This window comes from Psammomys obesus, unplaced genomic scaffold (assembly GCF_907164565.1).
Source record: "Psammomys obesus unplaced genomic scaffold, mPsaObe1.curated_primary_1811, whole genome shotgun sequence".
Taxonomy (NCBI): Eukaryota; Metazoa; Chordata; class Mammalia; order Rodentia; family Muridae; genus Psammomys; species Psammomys obesus.
The window spans coordinates 1,025,459-1,043,094 of record NW_026589732.1 but is presented as its reverse complement, the minus strand read 5'-3'; the positions used below and the strand labels follow the sequence as shown (position 1 = coordinate 1,043,094).

The window sequence follows — 17,636 nt, the reverse complement described above, 5'->3', positions numbered from 1 at the left end:
AGCCACCTGAAAGTACCCCAACAGGGCCAGACTTGGAATAGAAGCCCTGAATCACCCGAAGTAGTTGTAACAACCACATCTGTTGTTAGAGAAATAGTCAACCGGCTGCCTTTGCCTTGTGATGTGAACTCTGGGAAGCCTGGGGATGTGAACTCCGGGAAGCCTGGGGCTCAGCTCAGCCTGTGTAGTTTGTCTTCATCGCTGGGCCAACATTTTGTGAACTGCATCAAATCTTATGCAGGAACAAACCTGCAGTCACTGCTCTCTCTCCCTCCGGAGTCATGGATACAGTGGGCGCTTTTCAGAACTCATAATGGAGGCTGGCCGTCATGGCGTTTCCCTGGCGTGTACAGCCCTGTAGCCCCTTACATCGCCCTAGGTTTTTCATCTAGTCAACAAGCAATGATCAGAAGATCAGCATCTCCTATGTCCGAGATAACCACACCGGGCCTCTGCCCTCAGACACCTCCCACTTTAGCAAGGAAAGCACCCACTGTGCACCAGGCGCTGTGCTCAGTAGTTTACGGTGACTCCAATTCAGGCCTCTCAGCAACCCTAAGTATTATGAGCATCCCATTTTGCAGATGAGAAAATTGAGAATTAGAGAGGTTTAAAAAAAAAATGCTCAGGCAGGACCTGGTGGCACAGACCTGGCGGCACAGACCTGGCATCTAAGCTACCCTGGAGGCTAAGGCAGAAGTACATGTTCAAAGCCTGCCTGCAGAGTGAGCTCGAGGCCAGCCTGTCGACTTAGGAAGACCCTTCTTAAAATGACAGCTTAAAAAGTTTCAGTGATAGAGGGCTTAGAAAGCATGCTTTAGGCTCTGGCTTCCATTTGAGTAACACACACACTTTCACATACATGCACACACACATGCACATATACTCACACACATGCATGCTCTCTCTTTCTCTCTCTCTCTCTCTCTCACACACCCTCTTTCTCTCCCACACACACGCACACTGGGAGAGGGAGAAGTTGCGGAGGTATCATGGTTTTGTACGTGCAGAGTACCCAGGCTCCCCTGGTGTCCTTAAACACATCTGCTTCATCCCCATCCATAGTAAGAGGCCTGGAAGCTCTCTGCTGTGTATTTACTGTGGGATGGTGAGCAAGCCACTTAATCTCTCAAGTTCTGTTGTCTAGAGGTGGAGGTGTTCCTCCCTCAGAGCAAGATCACGGGGGGGGGGGGGGGGGTAGGAAGTGAACTGTAGACCATAGTTGCAGCCCGTGAAAAACGCTCTAACAGAGACCCAGAAGAAAGGGTGATAATTCAGCCTTTAGGCTTTCAGGCCAGGCCGTCTGGGCAGGGTGAAGGGATTGATGGTCCAGGGATCAGAGGGAACGGAGCTTTAGGAGAAGGGGTGAAGGGGTGTCAGGACACAGAGAAGAGGCCTGCCGAGCACTGTAGGGGATGCAGGGGCTGATCCTGATGGATAAGGCAGGTCACAGAGGTTCTGGGATGCTGGGCCTTGGAGGGGAGGCTGGGAAGTTTTCTCAGTGACAGCAGACATCTTGAGAAGTCTGTCAGGGAGATTATCAGTTTTCCTACCTGCCACTGCTCCCAGCTAACAGGAGAGGAAACTGAGGGAAGTGAGGTGACCGACTGGAAACTAATCTGTTTGTGAGTTGAGTGACCAGAGCCAGGAACACTCTCCTAGGCACTGCTCTCATCGACAGAGAGGACACATGCTTCACTCTTGGCTCTGCCTGACTCTGGGCAAAGAGCTTCACCCAGAAGCTTGTAGAACACGCATTCCCGTCGTCACTGCCAAGCCCCTTGCTTTCTTTGCTTGGGACAGAGGCAGAGTTGTCTTTGCTAACGTAGCCCCAGCAAGAATTCTTAGATCCTCTGGCTCCTAACCCTTGGTCAAGCCTGTGTGACCTTGAGCCCTTCCAAGATTCTACGGTTGATTTTGTCAATGCAAGGTTCTTATGAATTCCACCCCAAACATTTAAAGATGTGGATTAACATGATTGGTCTGTTATATATATATTTTAATTTATTTTTGTTCATTTAGTTTTGAGATGGGGTCTCATGTACCCCAAGCTAGCTTCAAACTTGCTATGTAGGGGAATAATGGCCTTGAACTCCTGATCCTTCTGCCTCTACTTCCCAAGTGCTGAGAATGCAGGCATGGGCCACAATGGCTGACTATTATTGCTTGTAGAATTGGTCACTATACTTGGAAAAAAATCCATGTTCTTTGAGCTCTCTTGACCCAGGTTGGAAATGCCCTAGGTGACATTCATGGCCTATTAGGCTGGTTCAAGACCCCAGGGGCAAATGACTGGTTTGGACTCGGCTTTCTCTATTATGCTCACGGTATGTTGGGGTAGGGCCAGTCCAGGACCACAGCGGTACCTCAGTTGTAGAAGGACGTGACAAGCCAGTTGACCTGAGGAAGACCTTGGGCCAGAGTAAGGATGGAGAATCTATACACAGAGAGTGGGACCTGAGCAGTATCGCCAGATTGTAAAAGGTGTCAGTGAATGTATTCCAGGGAAGAAAAGAAAGGCCTTGGGCTGGAGTGGCTTAGTGATAGAACATATTCTAGCCTTCCTAAGGCCTTGGGTTCCATTCCCAGCAACACACAACACACACACACACACACACACACACACACACACACACACACACCACACACACACACACACACACACACACACACAGAGAGAGAGAGAGAGAGAGAAAGAGACAGAGAGAGAGGACAGAGACAGAGAGAGATTTCTTCCTTTCCCTGACAGGTACTTCTCCCTGTAAAGAGCTCTCTTCCTTACTGCTTGTCCATTTCTAAAGAAAACATTGACAAAGACAATTAGATATTGGTTGGATTAAGGAATCATTTAGGCGTACTGTGGGCATTGGTAGTGGTGTGTGTGAGACTGTCCACAGATACAATACAGAGAGGACAATGATCATTTAATATTATTTAGCAGACAAAACCTAAGTCAGTTTTGAAGGAGAAAGGAGTTAGAAGCGGCATTTGATTTTATTAAGATAGGGTCTTAGACTTACTTTGGAGCCCAAGCTGAACTCAAACCCCTGATCCTCCTGCCTCAGCCGCCTGGGAGCTAGGATTACAGGTGTGAACCACCGTAATCTATTACAAAAGACCCACTCAGCCTCCGATTGGGGACTCAGGAGCCCAGAGACAGACACTTAACCAAGCACACACAGCTAGTACTCAGGTCTGCTAGTTCTTAATGCTTTTCCCACTGGGCCTGGCTGCTCTGCTGGGGAAAAGCTGTGGCGATGATAGAGGCTTGTGTGGTCTGGGGCTGGTCCCAGCTCTGTGGAGAGATAGAACTTTGAGAAAAGCTGGAGGCTGATCCCAAGGCTCCAGCCTGATTTCTCAGGGCTCCTCAGTGCCCAGCCGATGCCGAGTCCCAGAGGTCAGAATGCCAGAAGGGATTTTGTAGATTCTTGTTTGTATTTATCTTTTTCCTCCCAGCGAGCATCTTCAGACATAAAGTGTGTGATGATTTTCAAAGAAACAAATCAGAACCCTGCGAGAAAAATTCGAACTCCTAGAATCTGCGATGCTTTGAAGAAAACGCAATGGCTTCATGATCTTTTAAGGCACACAAGAAACAGCTTTCCCCTGATAGATGGGAATCTCAGGCCGTCTTGCTTCCTCCTGCTTTGTGTGACCAGACCAGATTGTATAAAGCTTTTAGCTTCAAAGCTGGGTTCTGAATAATATTGGCTTAACCTGAAATTTGAAACCAGCGTTTCTTTGCTTCCCGGGAAGGGGCTTCCTGCCCCTTGCTCCCCTGAAGCTAGCTTCCAGAATGTTAATTCTACCAGCCATGGTTGACTAAGCCCAGCACTGGGTCTATTACATATTATTTGATTTGGAGAAGAAAAAAATTTTTTAAAGATACTGTGCCCCTGTATACCTTTGCACTTTTGCCTGCGTCTGTCTATATATTTAAGCATACGATTCACAGTGTGAGTTTGGAGTTTCTCCCTGAATGAAACAGCTCTGAGTTTTTCTGTAGCTTGCCTCCAAAACCACAGCCTCCAATTAAATCAGCGTCTCTGGAGTGCTACAGACAGTCGCACTGCCTGCCTGGAGGTTCTATCCTGCCCTCGTATGGGAATGTTTTGGGTTTTTGTATTCATTTCTGTAGCCGCCTTGGAGCACACAGTCTCTTTGTGTGGCCCATAGGCACAGCACTCCCTCTATATAAAGAATCCAGAGGCAAGCTGGCATGTCCTTGTCCTCTTGGAACCAGGTATCTTTTAGCCTGAGTGCTTATCTTGGGTGGTACTTGCTCCTGGCCTGGCCTGATTAGTTTTCAGTTAATGTTGGCCTCTTCCATGGAGGGGACTCCAGGAAGAAAAGAGCTGTGTTAGCTCTTGTCTATGGCTGCATGGATCCCTTGCATCAACACTTGCTGAGCGTGGTTGAAGGAGGAGTGAATGGATGATCAAGAACAGGCAGAGGGATCCTGGTGTGTACAGACCAAGTTTACAGAGGGAAGGCCATAAATTCCTTGTACAGGTACCACCTCTGGCAGCAAGAGGTGAATAGTGAGCAGTCCAGGGTGAGCACGAAGGCCCAGGGACTTGCTTCGAAGATGAGGAGTGGTTAGAGCCCTAAGAATGGGAGCTGGAAAAGCACCGGGGCAGGATGGAAAGCATTCTGGAAGAGGAGGCGTGTGTACTTCCATGTGGGGCATGGGCCGATGAGAACTGTGGTTTGTGTTAGTTCCAGGCTGATCAGATAATCCATGGCTAACAGGCCGATGGCTTATGCAAGTGCTGTCTTGATTGGCTTTTGGTCTCCAAAGGTGAGGTTGAAAGCAGGGCCCAGGAATGACAAATGAAGAGGGTGTTTCCCTAGCTGCTAAAGTCTGCCCGGGCTCCTTCAGCAAGACTCAAGTTTTCTGTGGCCTCTGAGCCTCTCTCTAGTCTCCTGGGGTTTCACCCCTTCTGTTCCTTTCTGGACCATCTTCTACCTTGATCCCAACTCCCCCCAGGGCTGGGCCATCCCGTCTTGCTTTACATGGTTATATTGCGTGCTTGTGTGCATTGTTTGATAGTTACCGTTGGTCAGTTTGTAATCACACGTTTATTTGTTGGATTACTTCACTGAAGTGGGCGTGCCCTATCTAGAGTGCATCCCTCATCACTGTGTCCTCTCTTCTTATTTGCTTTTTTGTGTGTTTGGTTTTGGGAGCTGGAGAGATGGCTCGGTGGTTAAGCGTGTGCACCGCTCCTGTAGAGGAGCCAGGTTCAGTTCCCAACACCTATATTCGCTGGCTGACAACCACCTGTAACCACTGCTCCAGCGGATCCATATATACAGGAAAGCAAAATAATCTTAAAAGTTTGATATCATCTAATTCCAGTACAGCAGCATCCTAAATGTTTATTAAGTTGAATGTCTAATTATGTGTGTAGGAGTGTCCTAAGTCTTTGTTATTGTTCGTTAGTTTTTTGGTAGAGGATCTTGCTGGTTAGCCAAGGCTGGCATGGAACTCTCGATCCTCCTGCCTCAGCCACCTGTGTTCAAGGATTACAGGCATATGCCACCATACCTAGCAATCTCAGGACTTCTTAAGGAATTGTCACTTACTTCTCTCTGACTAAAGCAAGTAGGTCGATGGAGGTGTTTGTTGGGGACGAGAACAGTGAAAGAGTGATTTGTGTCAGGGATGACGCATGCATGGGCTGGTTCTTAGCAGTTCACAGCCCCAGCTGGAATCATCAGGGTCACCATGGCAGCCCATGGAGCCAATACTGACTTAGAGAGAGCCACAGCTGGATGGGACCAGTCCTTTTCTTGAAAGACTGCCGAAATGGCTTCAGGTCCCAGGCAGGCTGCTCGAACCTGCAGCACATGGGTCTCGTGTGACCCAAAGACCAACGGTACACAACTTGAGTTGGCTCCACAGCCTGAGGCCTCACCTCACTCTGCTGAGCCCTACTTGGTGGCCAGTGTCCTTATCCACAGCGATCCAGGCTCAAGTTACCCTCTCTGGGCATCCTTGGTGGAAATGAATCTCTACCCTTCCAGGGCTCTCAGCTGAGAGGGCCTGGTGGGCTGAGCAGCCTCCAGGCAAGGCAGAGTTGGTCCATCTCTGGGAGCAACCAGTAGGAGAAAAAGTGGAGACCCTGGTGGGAGCTGGGAAGCTGGCTTCATTGGAGTTTTCTGGCTGGCTGGGAGGAAGGGTTCAGGCTGAAGAGTTCAGCTGCATTAGGGAGGCCGAAAGCAACCTCTTAAAAAGTTGCTGTGATCTCCATGTTGGTGCTCTGGAGTGCAAGGTCACCATGGCGGAAGTGGCCGGAATAGGTTGGCTGGGCAGAGCACTCACTGAGAAGGAGCAAGCTCAGTGCATATGTGTGTGTGTTCATATGTGTGCATGTACATATGTGCACCTAGGTATATCGGGCTGCTGATAATAAGGTCCTCTGATGGCCGTTGACCAGCACAAGTACATTACTGGGCAGTAAGCCCTCACATCTGCTATTCTTGGTGACCTTACAGAAATGGTCCCCACGGGGAGGGACCACGATGAAAGAAGGAACACTGGGGATGATGTGTGGAGGGCCAGTGTCCCCGCCAAAACAGGGGCACAGGATTTACGCTGGAGACACTGTTCAGCGAGAGCAGCTTCCACTTCAGGCCACACCTATCGGGTTGTTCAGGCTGTGGTCCAGCCTTGCTCTGAAACAGAAGAGGGATCTGTTTTCTCAGGCAGCTTGTAAGCCACCCCTGAAGGCCCTTTCTGTAGAACATGGGGGTGCTCTGGGCCTGTCAGCTTCCTTAGGGATCCTGAAAGGCCAGCAGTCAGGCAAATAGCCAAAGCTGGTGTCTATTCAAACCTCCAGCTCCACAGACAGAACGGCTGGAGCACTAACATCGGCCTGAGGCCCAGGAATACAAGACCCCACCACTTCAGGCTCCTCAGTTTGGCCTCATGTGTCACATGGGTGGAGCTTCAACATGACAATCACATCTAAGGCAGCATGTGCTTCTTGGGGCAGAGGCTGGAGAAGGCCTGGGGTATGTGGCTCCTCTCAGTGGGAGAGCTGACCCTTTGCGATGCTCTCATGGTTTCCAGCGGTACAAGCAGAAGCCCCACCTGGGCGTGGTTTCCACAGCCTCTTATCAGCCTCTGATAAGGGACAGTTGTCCCTAAACTGTCCTAGAGAATCCTGGGCAATGATCAGCCCTGGTGGCCATTTTCTGTCAGGAAAACTCTGCTTTCATGCTTGCTTTCATCTTGAACAGGTCAAACCCAAGACACACAAAAGACAGTTCACCTCATTTTTCAAGTTAATAACTCATTGTATTTCCTTTGAAATATAAACACCGTTCCCAGAGACAGACAGGTCAGTGGGTAACTCAGTAAAATACTTTCTTTTTGTTTGGTTGATTTCAGTGTTTGTTGTTGTTGTTTCTTTTTGAGACAAGGTTTCTCTGGGTAGCCTTGGCTGTCCTGGACAGGCTGGCCATGAACTCACAGAGATCTGCTTGCCTCTGCCTGCCCGAGTGCTGGGATTAAAGGTGTGCACCACCTCACCCGGCTACTTTCTTAACTTACACTTCCGAATAGGCAACACTTTTAAGTTCCGAAACAAGGCCCAGATGTGTCACATGTACGGCCCATACCATGTTTATCATGTGCAGTATTCTTATTACATTTTATGTGATAGAAAATAAGATGTCACCCAGTGTGAGCACACCTGGACACCCGTGAGAACACATGGAGCCGTCTTTTCTTCTTTCACTCACAGCAGCGTGAACCATGCTCTGGATCTTACGCCCCTCTTGCTTGTCACAGAACCGTGGTGCCTGACTGGCTTTGCATCTTGGTTTGCTTCCTTTTCGCTGCTGCATGGCTTTCCACCACCCAAGTGATTCCGCAGTCCGTTCAGCCAGCTCTTGGTCAATAACCTTGGGCTCTTTCCAGCCTTTTGTTGCAAGGACTTTGTGTATCTATCACTTTCCATATCCACAGGCCAGCTATAAAATACTATAAAATACTGGCTCAGGACCAGTGTACCTGTGATTTTGATAGGCTTTGCCAAACCATCTAGCACAGGTGTGTGACTAACAGGTGTGTAACACTGTGTTACAGACTGGCCACAGTGGTGACACATGTGCAGGATGAGGTCATCGACAGGGGAGGCACAGGAGGGGTGGTGACACCCGTGGCTAATCCCCTGAGTCATCCTGAGCTCCCATCCTCAGGCAAAGGAATGGTTTCATTTCTCTAGGACTGGAATGTTCATCTGTAAAACAGGGAAACCAGCAATATCCTGAGTTGGTTCTTAGTTCCTTTTTTTTGCTTTTTGTTAATGAAATTCCTCGGGGCAGGCAGCTTTATAAAGAAGCTTATTCGCCTCATGGTTCTGAAAGGTCAAACCTGTAGTACCAGCTCAGCCTTGGCGAAGACTTGTGAAACCGTGCACACACTTGTGTGAAAGAAAGAAATGAACAGAGAGGAAGGGAGGAATAGGCGCCACCAGACAGAAAGCCAGAGTGAAGGGAGGGACTAGTCTTGTGACCTCCTCCACTAAATCTCTGCTCTAAGTCCCACCACCTCTAAACGATCACTGGCTATCAAACTCTAGCACACAAACACTAGGGGCACATATATCGGGGTCACTGTGAAAAGGGAGGGAGGTGACAGGAGGGCTTTGCACAGTGCCTGGTGTGTGACTATGGGAGGCTGGCTCTGCCATTACCAGCGGGTGACCCTGTCCAGGCAGCCCCTGGCCCAATGTGAGGGGCAGAGAGCTATGCTGTCCCTCAGGCCCCCTTCCCATGCTTGGAGTAATACTGGTAGAACAGCTTCCGCTGACCCTTTCTCTCTCGTGCTCATCCAAGGTATCCAGGAGTCTCCAGTGCCAAACGGCCACTCACTTCCAGGCAGAGACTTCCTCCGGAAGCAGATGCGGGGAGATCTGTTCACACAACAGCAGCTGGAGGTGCTGGACCGCGTGTTTGAGAGGCAGCACTACGCAGACATCTTCACCACCACGGAGCCCATCAAGCCGGAGCAGGTATGCCGCCTGGGACGCTTGTCCCCACACCTGCCACCACGGTGCAGGCCTGGGCCGGCCTCTGGCATGGTGAGGCTCTTCGCGGAGTGGATTTTTCATTGCTTTTGGCCAAGCCTGGCTGGTCACCATATCCCACAAGGCCAGGACTAGCTGGGGCACTCTGAGGCTTCTTGCCCTCTGGCTGCCCTGCCACTAGTGAATGGCATGCTTTCTGAGGGCCTTTTGGATAGGGGTGTCTGTGATGATCCTCAGGTCACTTCAGGAGGTTTTTATCATCTGTGTCAGTCAGGAACAGGACCTAAACATATGAAACCACTCTGTGGCCTGGGGCTCACCGCTGTGGAGTATAGGACGGTACCTCACGATGCTTGGCCTATGCTTGACATCATGGGACTGCGTACAGGTATGGGTATCCCAGGCACGGGGTCAGTCGTCAGAGGGGCCTGCTCTGACAGGTTAGTCTGACACCAGCTGGCCTTAGCACTTGTGGGCCTGGAAGAGCTCTTGACACCTGAGGTGTGGTCAAGGCCTCCAGGGCCAGGTAGCCTTCTGTCATGGCTCTTCTCTGAGCTGATCCCATAGGAACTGTTAGAGATGGTTTAGCCAGTTTGCTTTTAGATAGGGAAACTGAGGCTCGTAGAGGCAAAGCGACATGCCCAAGGCTCCTGAGCAAGTATTCATTTAGCAAACATTGACAATTGTCTGGTATTGGTAAGGCATAGAGCCAGGCTCTATGTGTCCATCAGGGAGCAGACAAGCTTGGGCCTGTCCCGGGAAACCTATAGAAGAATCACAGCTGGGTGCTGGAGAGGTCTAAGGTCCTGTGAGAACCTGAGGCAGAGGCTGAGCTGGCTGGGAGGCTGCCATCGTAAACAATAAGGGATGTGAGTGTGGAGGGATGGATGTGCCCAGAGGAGTGAACAGCCCGGGCAAAGGCCCTGAGGTGAGAGGGAGAGAGCAGGAGCAGAAAGACCCCGTGTGGCTGGGATTCAAGGAACAGGGTGGGAGGTGGTGCTGGAGAGCTGAGTCTGGTCTTCTGGACTGTAGGGGATCCTCTTACATGTCCAATGACATCTCTCCTAACGACATGGCGTGGGCGCTGGGCAAAGCCGATCCACTCCAGAGCCCGGGTTCTGGGGAGAAGAGCCGACTTCCATCACAGCCGCTGCTTGTCTTTCTGTGAGATAGTAAATGCTGCGTTTCATCTGAGTTGTGTGAGATGGTCCAGTAAATGAGTGACCAAGGGTGCGGATCCAGGCTCTGTACCTGGTTGCCAACATCTCCATTAAGCCAGTGTGAATGAAACATAGACACTGAGTGCCAGCGAGCCCCTCTGTGTTTCATGGGAGTCTTCCAGAACCCCTAAAGCTGTGTTCTACATAACCCACTAAGTGCCTGGGAAGATGGCCCAAGACCCAGCCTCCACTCAGAGGCGTCCCAGAGCTGGCCAGGCACCTCCTCACTCACTCAGGTGCTCCCTTGTCCAACACACCTCCTGCACATGAGCAGTGGGCCCAGCACAGTGCCAGGCTTGGAGGGGACAGAGGCACAAACCAGGCATCACCTCTGTCAACACCTCTGTGAGGAGCCTCGGACAAATGAGAAAGTTCTCTGGGTGATGTGGAGTGCTGAGTAGGAGAGCGAGGTGGCACTGGGAGCAGCAACGCTGAGGGGGAATGCCACATGGGAGCTCAAGGACAAGGCCCAACAGGGCGGACATCTGGGCTGCAGGCTCCGGAAGACGAGTTTCTGTGGTGTCCTTCAGAACTCTGTGGCCTGGTCTGGGCCTGTCTGTGAGTTCTGAGGCAGGCCTAGCAAAGGCAGGCTAATGACTGACTCAGTGTTTTCTGGTTAATCTGCTTCACCTCCCTGTGGCATGCTGTAATGAGGAGAGATGGAAGGTGAGGCTACGAGGCCACCCTGCACACTCGCAGGCATTGGACTATGAATGACATACCCCGGTGCCCTGTTCCCAGTCACTATGGACAAATGATGGCTTGAGCAAGGGGCTGCAGCTGGGGAAGGCATGTGCATCAGCGTACATTCACTGTCGCCTTCTGAGTTCCATCCTGCTCACTGTCTCCTGACTCGTGGGCTCCGCCTGTGACCCCTGTGACACCCCAGAGTGGTATGGTAGTGAGGCTAAGAAGTGGGCTCCTGCGCTGCTGCCCCTAGAGACCTCGTCTATTTGCCAGCAAGGCGAGCCGCCCGAGTCTGTGGCTTCAAGGCCTGGCCCAGAGCGTGCTGTCACTGGATGACCTCATGAGGAAAATAAATACCATGTACTGACTGAGGTGCTGGGGACCCTTGATTTGAGCCATGCCTCTGCTCTGGTGAACACCTCGCTTTTTCCTGGACCTCAGTTTCCTTATTTGTGTAATCATGATGGACAGTGGCAGCAACTAACAATGACAGCCACCTAACGATAATGACAGGCGTGTCCTCACCTACAAATGAGAACATCCAGCTTCCCAAGGGCTTAATGTAGTCCACATTGGACCTTCCCTTTAAGTGTCCTCTAAGCAGGCTGGGTCATACCTGGGAGCCCCTGCATATGGAACTGAACTTTAAAAGAGCCCGTATACCCATTTTCCAGCCCAGGATTGTTGAGACCATGGAACTGGGGACCAACCTCAGGCTCTTCTCTGTCCTCATGTTGTGCAAGATGGTTTCATGGGGCTTTGTGCTCTTGGGGTTCAGAGATCAGGCCTTGGAGGGGCTAGCATTCTTCCCAGCCTTCCTCAGACAGTCTGTGGATTATTCCAGGATGTACATGGGCCTGGATGGGTCACCTACCTGATTCCTGGGGAAGATGTCATTGTCTTAGTGTCAGGATGGTCCTGAGGTCACTCCTGTGAGCCTGTCCTGCCAAGCTCTACTCTGAGTGGTGGCCAGCCCTGCTCAGGCTTTCACAGAGAAACTCAGAAATCTCTTTGCCATGGTGGAAGGGGTTAACGAGGCCCACTCTGGGGCAATGAAACACTTCCTTCTCAGAATGGTTATTGAAAAAGCAATTCTGTTTTCCCTACATGGGGAGTGAGTAAAAATCACCTCAGCGGAGCAGAAGAGGGGCATAAAAGAGAAACTGCTGATGTGAGTGTGTGTGTGTCTATATCTGTGTGTGTATGTGTGCACGCGCATGTGAGTAAATGCGCGGTGGAATCTGTTTCGGTAAAACTCGAGTTGATGCTGTCTGTCGCTGTGGTGGGCTCTGGCTCTGGCAGAGGGGGTCCCTCCTCCGGCCACTGAGAGGACGTGGCCGATTGCAGCCTGCTGTATTTACCCTCAGCAGACTATTAACCAACACCAGGCTATTAATCTGGCTTTTGAGCCTTCACTAAAGCCCATAAAAGCTCACAGTTGTCAAATGGAGTTCATTTTAATTTCCTTTCAATCACAGTAAATTATTCAGGTGATAAATCAGCTGGAGCAGCCTCCTGGCTGTAATAGAAACCCTAATTCCTGGCTAATTATCCAGCCCATTGCTGCCAACAGATCAATACGGGTGCAAAATGGAACGGGCCCAGGGCCCTCCCTCCCATTGGGCTAGAGACAGAAAGACAGCTGGGGAAGGGGGACGAGCTGCTGACCTCCTGGGAAGTTCAAAGGTCACAGGGGGTTAAATCGGGAGATGGCCTGTTCCTTGTCTAACAGAAAGCCACCAGAAGCGCCTCCTGCCCTCCTGAGCAGCCTTGCCACTGTATGGTGGCTCTTCTCCAGGACAGCAGGCAGATGGGTTTCTAGTTTTCCCTGAGCCTATGAGTATCCTGTCCCTGGGAAGGGGCTGGTTTGTTGACATCACCCAGCGGCTACCAGGGACCAGTTAAAGGTATGGGCACTTTTGAGAGAAAATGACGATCTGGCTTCAGGGGCCTCATTTTTCTCCTTGGTGATGTGTGTCCTACCATGAGGAGGTAGAGGAGGGTAAGAAAGGATAGGAAGACATGTGTGCCAAGCCAGAAGAGCAGGAAGGTTCCTGGAGGAGATGCCCTCAGTGATGTCGGAAGAGCTGGGCAGATCTGGGCCCGTGGAGATGGTAGCATTGGCTGGAGAAGGTCTTCCAGGCAGCTGGAACAGCACAAGCAAAGGTCTGAAGGAATGCCAGCATGGGGCTGGAATAGTACCTGAGTGACAAGCAGCCAGAGACTCAAATCCCAGGATGGGATATAAAGAGGACTTCCGAGGTTGCTTTGGGATCACAAACCCCAAAGACCCCAGTGCCCTTGCCTCTTGCCCCACCCCTTCCGTGGCATTGGCTCGCTCTTTCTGCAGCCCATCACCCCACAGGAAGTGCTTGTGGTTTTCTGTCCTTTACAGGACTTTTCACTGTCCTGTGTCCCTTTGCTGCCCCCTAAGCAGCTCCTGCTCTCTCCAACCCACACCCCACAGCGAGGCAATGGCAGGGCTACTTCTGTGTCAAGAGCATTGCTGATGGTGTCTCTCAGGCTGGTGCATGCATGTATATAAGCATGCACATGTGTGTGGATACCAGGAACAGCTTGGCAAGTGCTTGGTGGCAGGTACCATAATGACTACCTCTTTCTTAATGTTCTTCACTCTCTAAGCTGCTGATCACTGGTTTCCTGCACAGACATCAACCTACACCTGGTTATATGTCTATTCCCTGGCCCGGGCCCAATCAAGAGTCCTGCTCACTCTTGTGAGTCAGCCATGGCCCCATAAACCCACACCCTCTTGTCTCCCTGTTTGAACTCAGAACTCACAGCATGTTAACTATTACTGTAGTGTCATGGCCAGTGTGTGCTCACTGTTCACTACCTGCCCTGCCAGATTTAACAGGGAGCCGTACTGACACATCTTTCTAGCACCCCACAAGAACCCCATCACCCCTCTGTAAGAAGGCCCTGTGAGACCGGTACAGTGTCTTAGCCACGGGAGCACAGCAAGCCCGGAGTCAAGGTCAGGTATGGATACTCAGTCCTTGGCAGGGAGCAGAGGGAATGTCTATGGCCAGACAAGAGTGAGTGGAGGCCTCATCCCCAAGCATGAGGAAAGGGGAGTACAGGACCCCCTCCCCCCAACACACACTGTGTCGCTTAAATGTCTTCAGAATGAGACAGTGGCAGTGTTCAGTGAGTCTTGCTTTCGAGACCCCTAGAGGTCCCTAGACCACCATCTCTCTCCTCTGAGAGACACAGTATGAAAATGAACTGGGCTCTGGGGGCTCGGCCTTCTTGGCGTTGCTGTCTAGACCCTGCTTTGCAAATACCGGCTTGCTCCTGGAAAGCTTTGAAAACATTGTCTAAGTCACCGGGCATTCTTTACCTTCCTGCAGGTCAGATGCAAGGGTCACTTCCCTTAAATCATTGTGTCTGTGGAAATTCTTGGGGGATGACCAGGTGAGGTATTATGGTACAAGGGTACACTCCTAGTGATAGCTTGGGGCTGGCCTCTCAGGCCACAGTTTCTGCATTTGTGGTGCTGAACTGGACTAGACCATCCTCGAGATTCATTTAAGCTCCAGCAGCCCACGACTCTTATTTTCATTTAGGAATCCGTCTCTTATTTTTATTTCGACATGTTTACATTTCCCCCCTCCTGTCTATTCTACTCTTCTTAGTGACAGGCGAATTCTGTATCTGTGGGGTTTAGGATTACAAGAGGATTGTCACAGAGCTTCCTGCCCTTTGCTGGGCCATTCTCTCATTCCTTTATTCATTCATTCATCCAGGAAATTTCACAGACATGCCGTGTCAGTGACATGAGCCACCTGTGTTACGGTGTGCAGCATAAAGAAATAATGGCGGACACAGCCTGAGGTGCCATGTGAGAACTGACTTGGGCAGAAATGTTTCTCCTCAAAGGATGCTGACCGATATTTGCAATTTAAAAAAGAGAAAAGGTCCGGGGATGTGACTTAGCTAGAGGAGCGCTTGGCTGGCACAAAGCCCTGGATGCAGTCCCCACACCACATGAACGAGGTGTGGTAGTGTCCAGAATCCCAGCACCTCAGAGGTCGAGGTAGGGGCGTCAGAAGTTCAGCATCCTCGGCTATCGGTGAGTCTGAGCCACCCTGGGGCCCGTGAGACCCCAGCTCAAAGAACGAAATACAAATTAACAAGGACAAAATAACCAGCCATTCTTGTCCAACAGCTTGTTTAGTTTTGAAGCCACACTGGAAGTTTGGCTTAAGAAGTTCAGCATTCACAAAGCTCTTCAAAACCATAAAAACAAACCTTTCCTGGTTTGCAAGTTTTGTGGGTTTGTTGTTGTTGTCGTCTTGTTTTTTATGCATAGACCTGATTGTTAAGGAGGTCGGGTCTGCTTCAGGGTCCCTTCCCATCTCAAATGGTAGGAGCCTGCACCAAGAGCAACAGTGAACTGCTCTTGGTGTCTGAGGTTGTGAGACAGATAATTCCTCCGGGACTGAAGCTAAGAACTCCCAGAGTTCTTAGAGCCAGAACTCCCAGAGCTGATGCCCTGATGGCCCAGGGCACCCATTCTGGGGCATTTCTAGGAAATAGGGGTTGGAGTTTGCTACAGATTTTGGCAGAGACATGATCTACATGATGCAGGAGTTGGAACCAATAAGCTGGAAGGCCCACACTGTCTGGGAAAAGAGCCACAGACCAGGCTCACCCTTATCTTGAAAGAAGCCAACTGCATGAAACTCAGAGTGGAATAAAAATTTCCAGCAAGAAGTTGAAACCTCAGACCTGTGCTATATCCAGGTGTGGGTCCCGTTTCATAGTTTGCATAAGAAACCCAAGTAGAAATTTAAATTAACTGAACGATGTCAGTGAAATCCCAGAGATGGCTCAGAGAAGCACATGAAAATACTCTTGTCTTGACCCTTCTATAATCCAGTGTTTACCCCATGCCTACAGAATAAGCCACAGCTGCTAAAAACGATCTCAGAACTTAAAAGATGTAAACCTTGCAAGAAAATGGGAGTGAGTCAGGAGAGAGCCAGAGAATGGAACTCCAAGACCCTAAGATAACAGACAAATTGAAAGAAACTATAAAGTGACTGAAGTGATGACAGAATTGGCAGCCACTATAAAAGACCAAAACATCTTTTAAAAAAGGAAACATATTTAAAAAGCACACTTATCAATAAAAATAGTTGGTACCTATTGGAAGTAAAAGTTCAATGACAGGGTAAATGCCTGCTAAGAAACAGCTGGATAGAAAGTTAATAGTTTAGGAGATAAGAGTTGAGGAACTAGAAACACAGCAGAGAAGGTAGAGTGGGAAAAATATCCTAAATATCTAGGTTTATTCTAGCTCCCACTTACACACATGCGGGGCTGAGGGTGTAACTCAGTGGTACGGTGTTTGCCTGAGATGTGAGGAGTCAACCACCAGCATAAAACACAGACACCCCCTGAACTGTGCAGTGGCATGAGAATGTAATCCCAGTGCTGGGGGGTGGAGACAGGCAGATCTCTGGGGATCACTAGACCAATTTGGGGAGCCCTAAGATCCAGTGAAAGACTGTCTCCCCAAGATGAGGGGGGAACGGCCTCTGAGGGTTTTCCTTCTGCCCCACATCCACCTCATATAGAGCCACATGCACACATACCTGCACGTACCCTGAACCCCCAAGAGACAGTAACTCTTGACTTGAAACTGAATAAACAATCATTTATCGTTTAAGGGTGTGTCTACTCCTAAAGACTGCCATTGAGCTGCTGAACTGTGACTTTGGGAGGCATTAGAGACTTCCAAGTCCATCTCTTTGAGATGGAGTTCAGCAGTTGTCATTCTCATCTTCACAGCAAAAATAAAGCTGAACACATGGAAAACAAACAGACTTTCTGGACATATCAGAAAACCGAGGTCACAGGGCAAACAGTTGCAGCAAAATCCGAAGAAGCACGAGAAAACAGAGTTAGAGACACCCCACACGGACACTGAGCCTCACACTGGAGCCCTGCTCACTGCCATTCCGACTACTCGAGGCATCACATGTACATTTCAAGACTTCCTTCTGTGTGTCGTGCCGGAGACTGAACCTCAGGACCCTGGCTACAAACACTGTTCTTCTGAGCAGTAACCCCTCCACCTCATTTGCACACTTCAACAAAAAATATTAGGCAAGAGGAAAAACAAAGCGAGAGGAGAGAAAATAGGCCCCGCAAGAAGAGCTGCACACAACACAGGTTTTAGACACATTAGAGAGCTTAAAGTAAGTATAATTGATATGTTGTTTGCATGAGTGGAAAAGGTAGGCAGCACGCAAAAACGTGCATGTGCAATAGCAAATGATTGGAAGACGCAAAAGGAAATGCTAGAAATAAAGAGAGGAACAGAAATCTAGACTACCTCCCGTGGGCACGCCGATAGGTTGGATGCAGCTTGGCAAAGAATAATCAAGCTTGAGGATGCATCAACAGGAAGCTCCCAAATGGAAATGCAGAGAGAGAGAGAGAAAGGGAAGGAGAAAGAGGGAGAATATTCCAAACTGTGGGGAAATTTAAAGAGGAGCCACATGTATGTAATGGAAGTGTGAGAAGAGAAAAATGAATAAATATTTGAAATAGTAATGGCCAACTATTTTCCAAAATGATTGATCAGAGACTAACCCATAGATGCAGGAATCTCAGAGAACCCCAAACCAGGAAAAATGCAAAATATCTATGTAGA

The 17,636-nt window shown here is 49.8% G+C and overlaps 1 protein-coding gene across 1 annotated transcript in view; it reads left to right on the top strand.

Moving 5' to 3' along the window:
• Positions 1–17,636, top strand: part of Pax5 (paired box 5) — a 176,961-nt gene that overhangs the window by 53,271 nt on the left and 106,054 nt on the right. Inside the window, exon 6 of the mRNA XM_055605267.1 lies at positions 8,851–9,026. Within this exon, the coding sequence (XP_055461242.1) occupies positions 8,851–9,026 (176 nt within the window). The remainder of the gene's footprint in view (positions 1–8,850; positions 9,027–17,636) is intronic.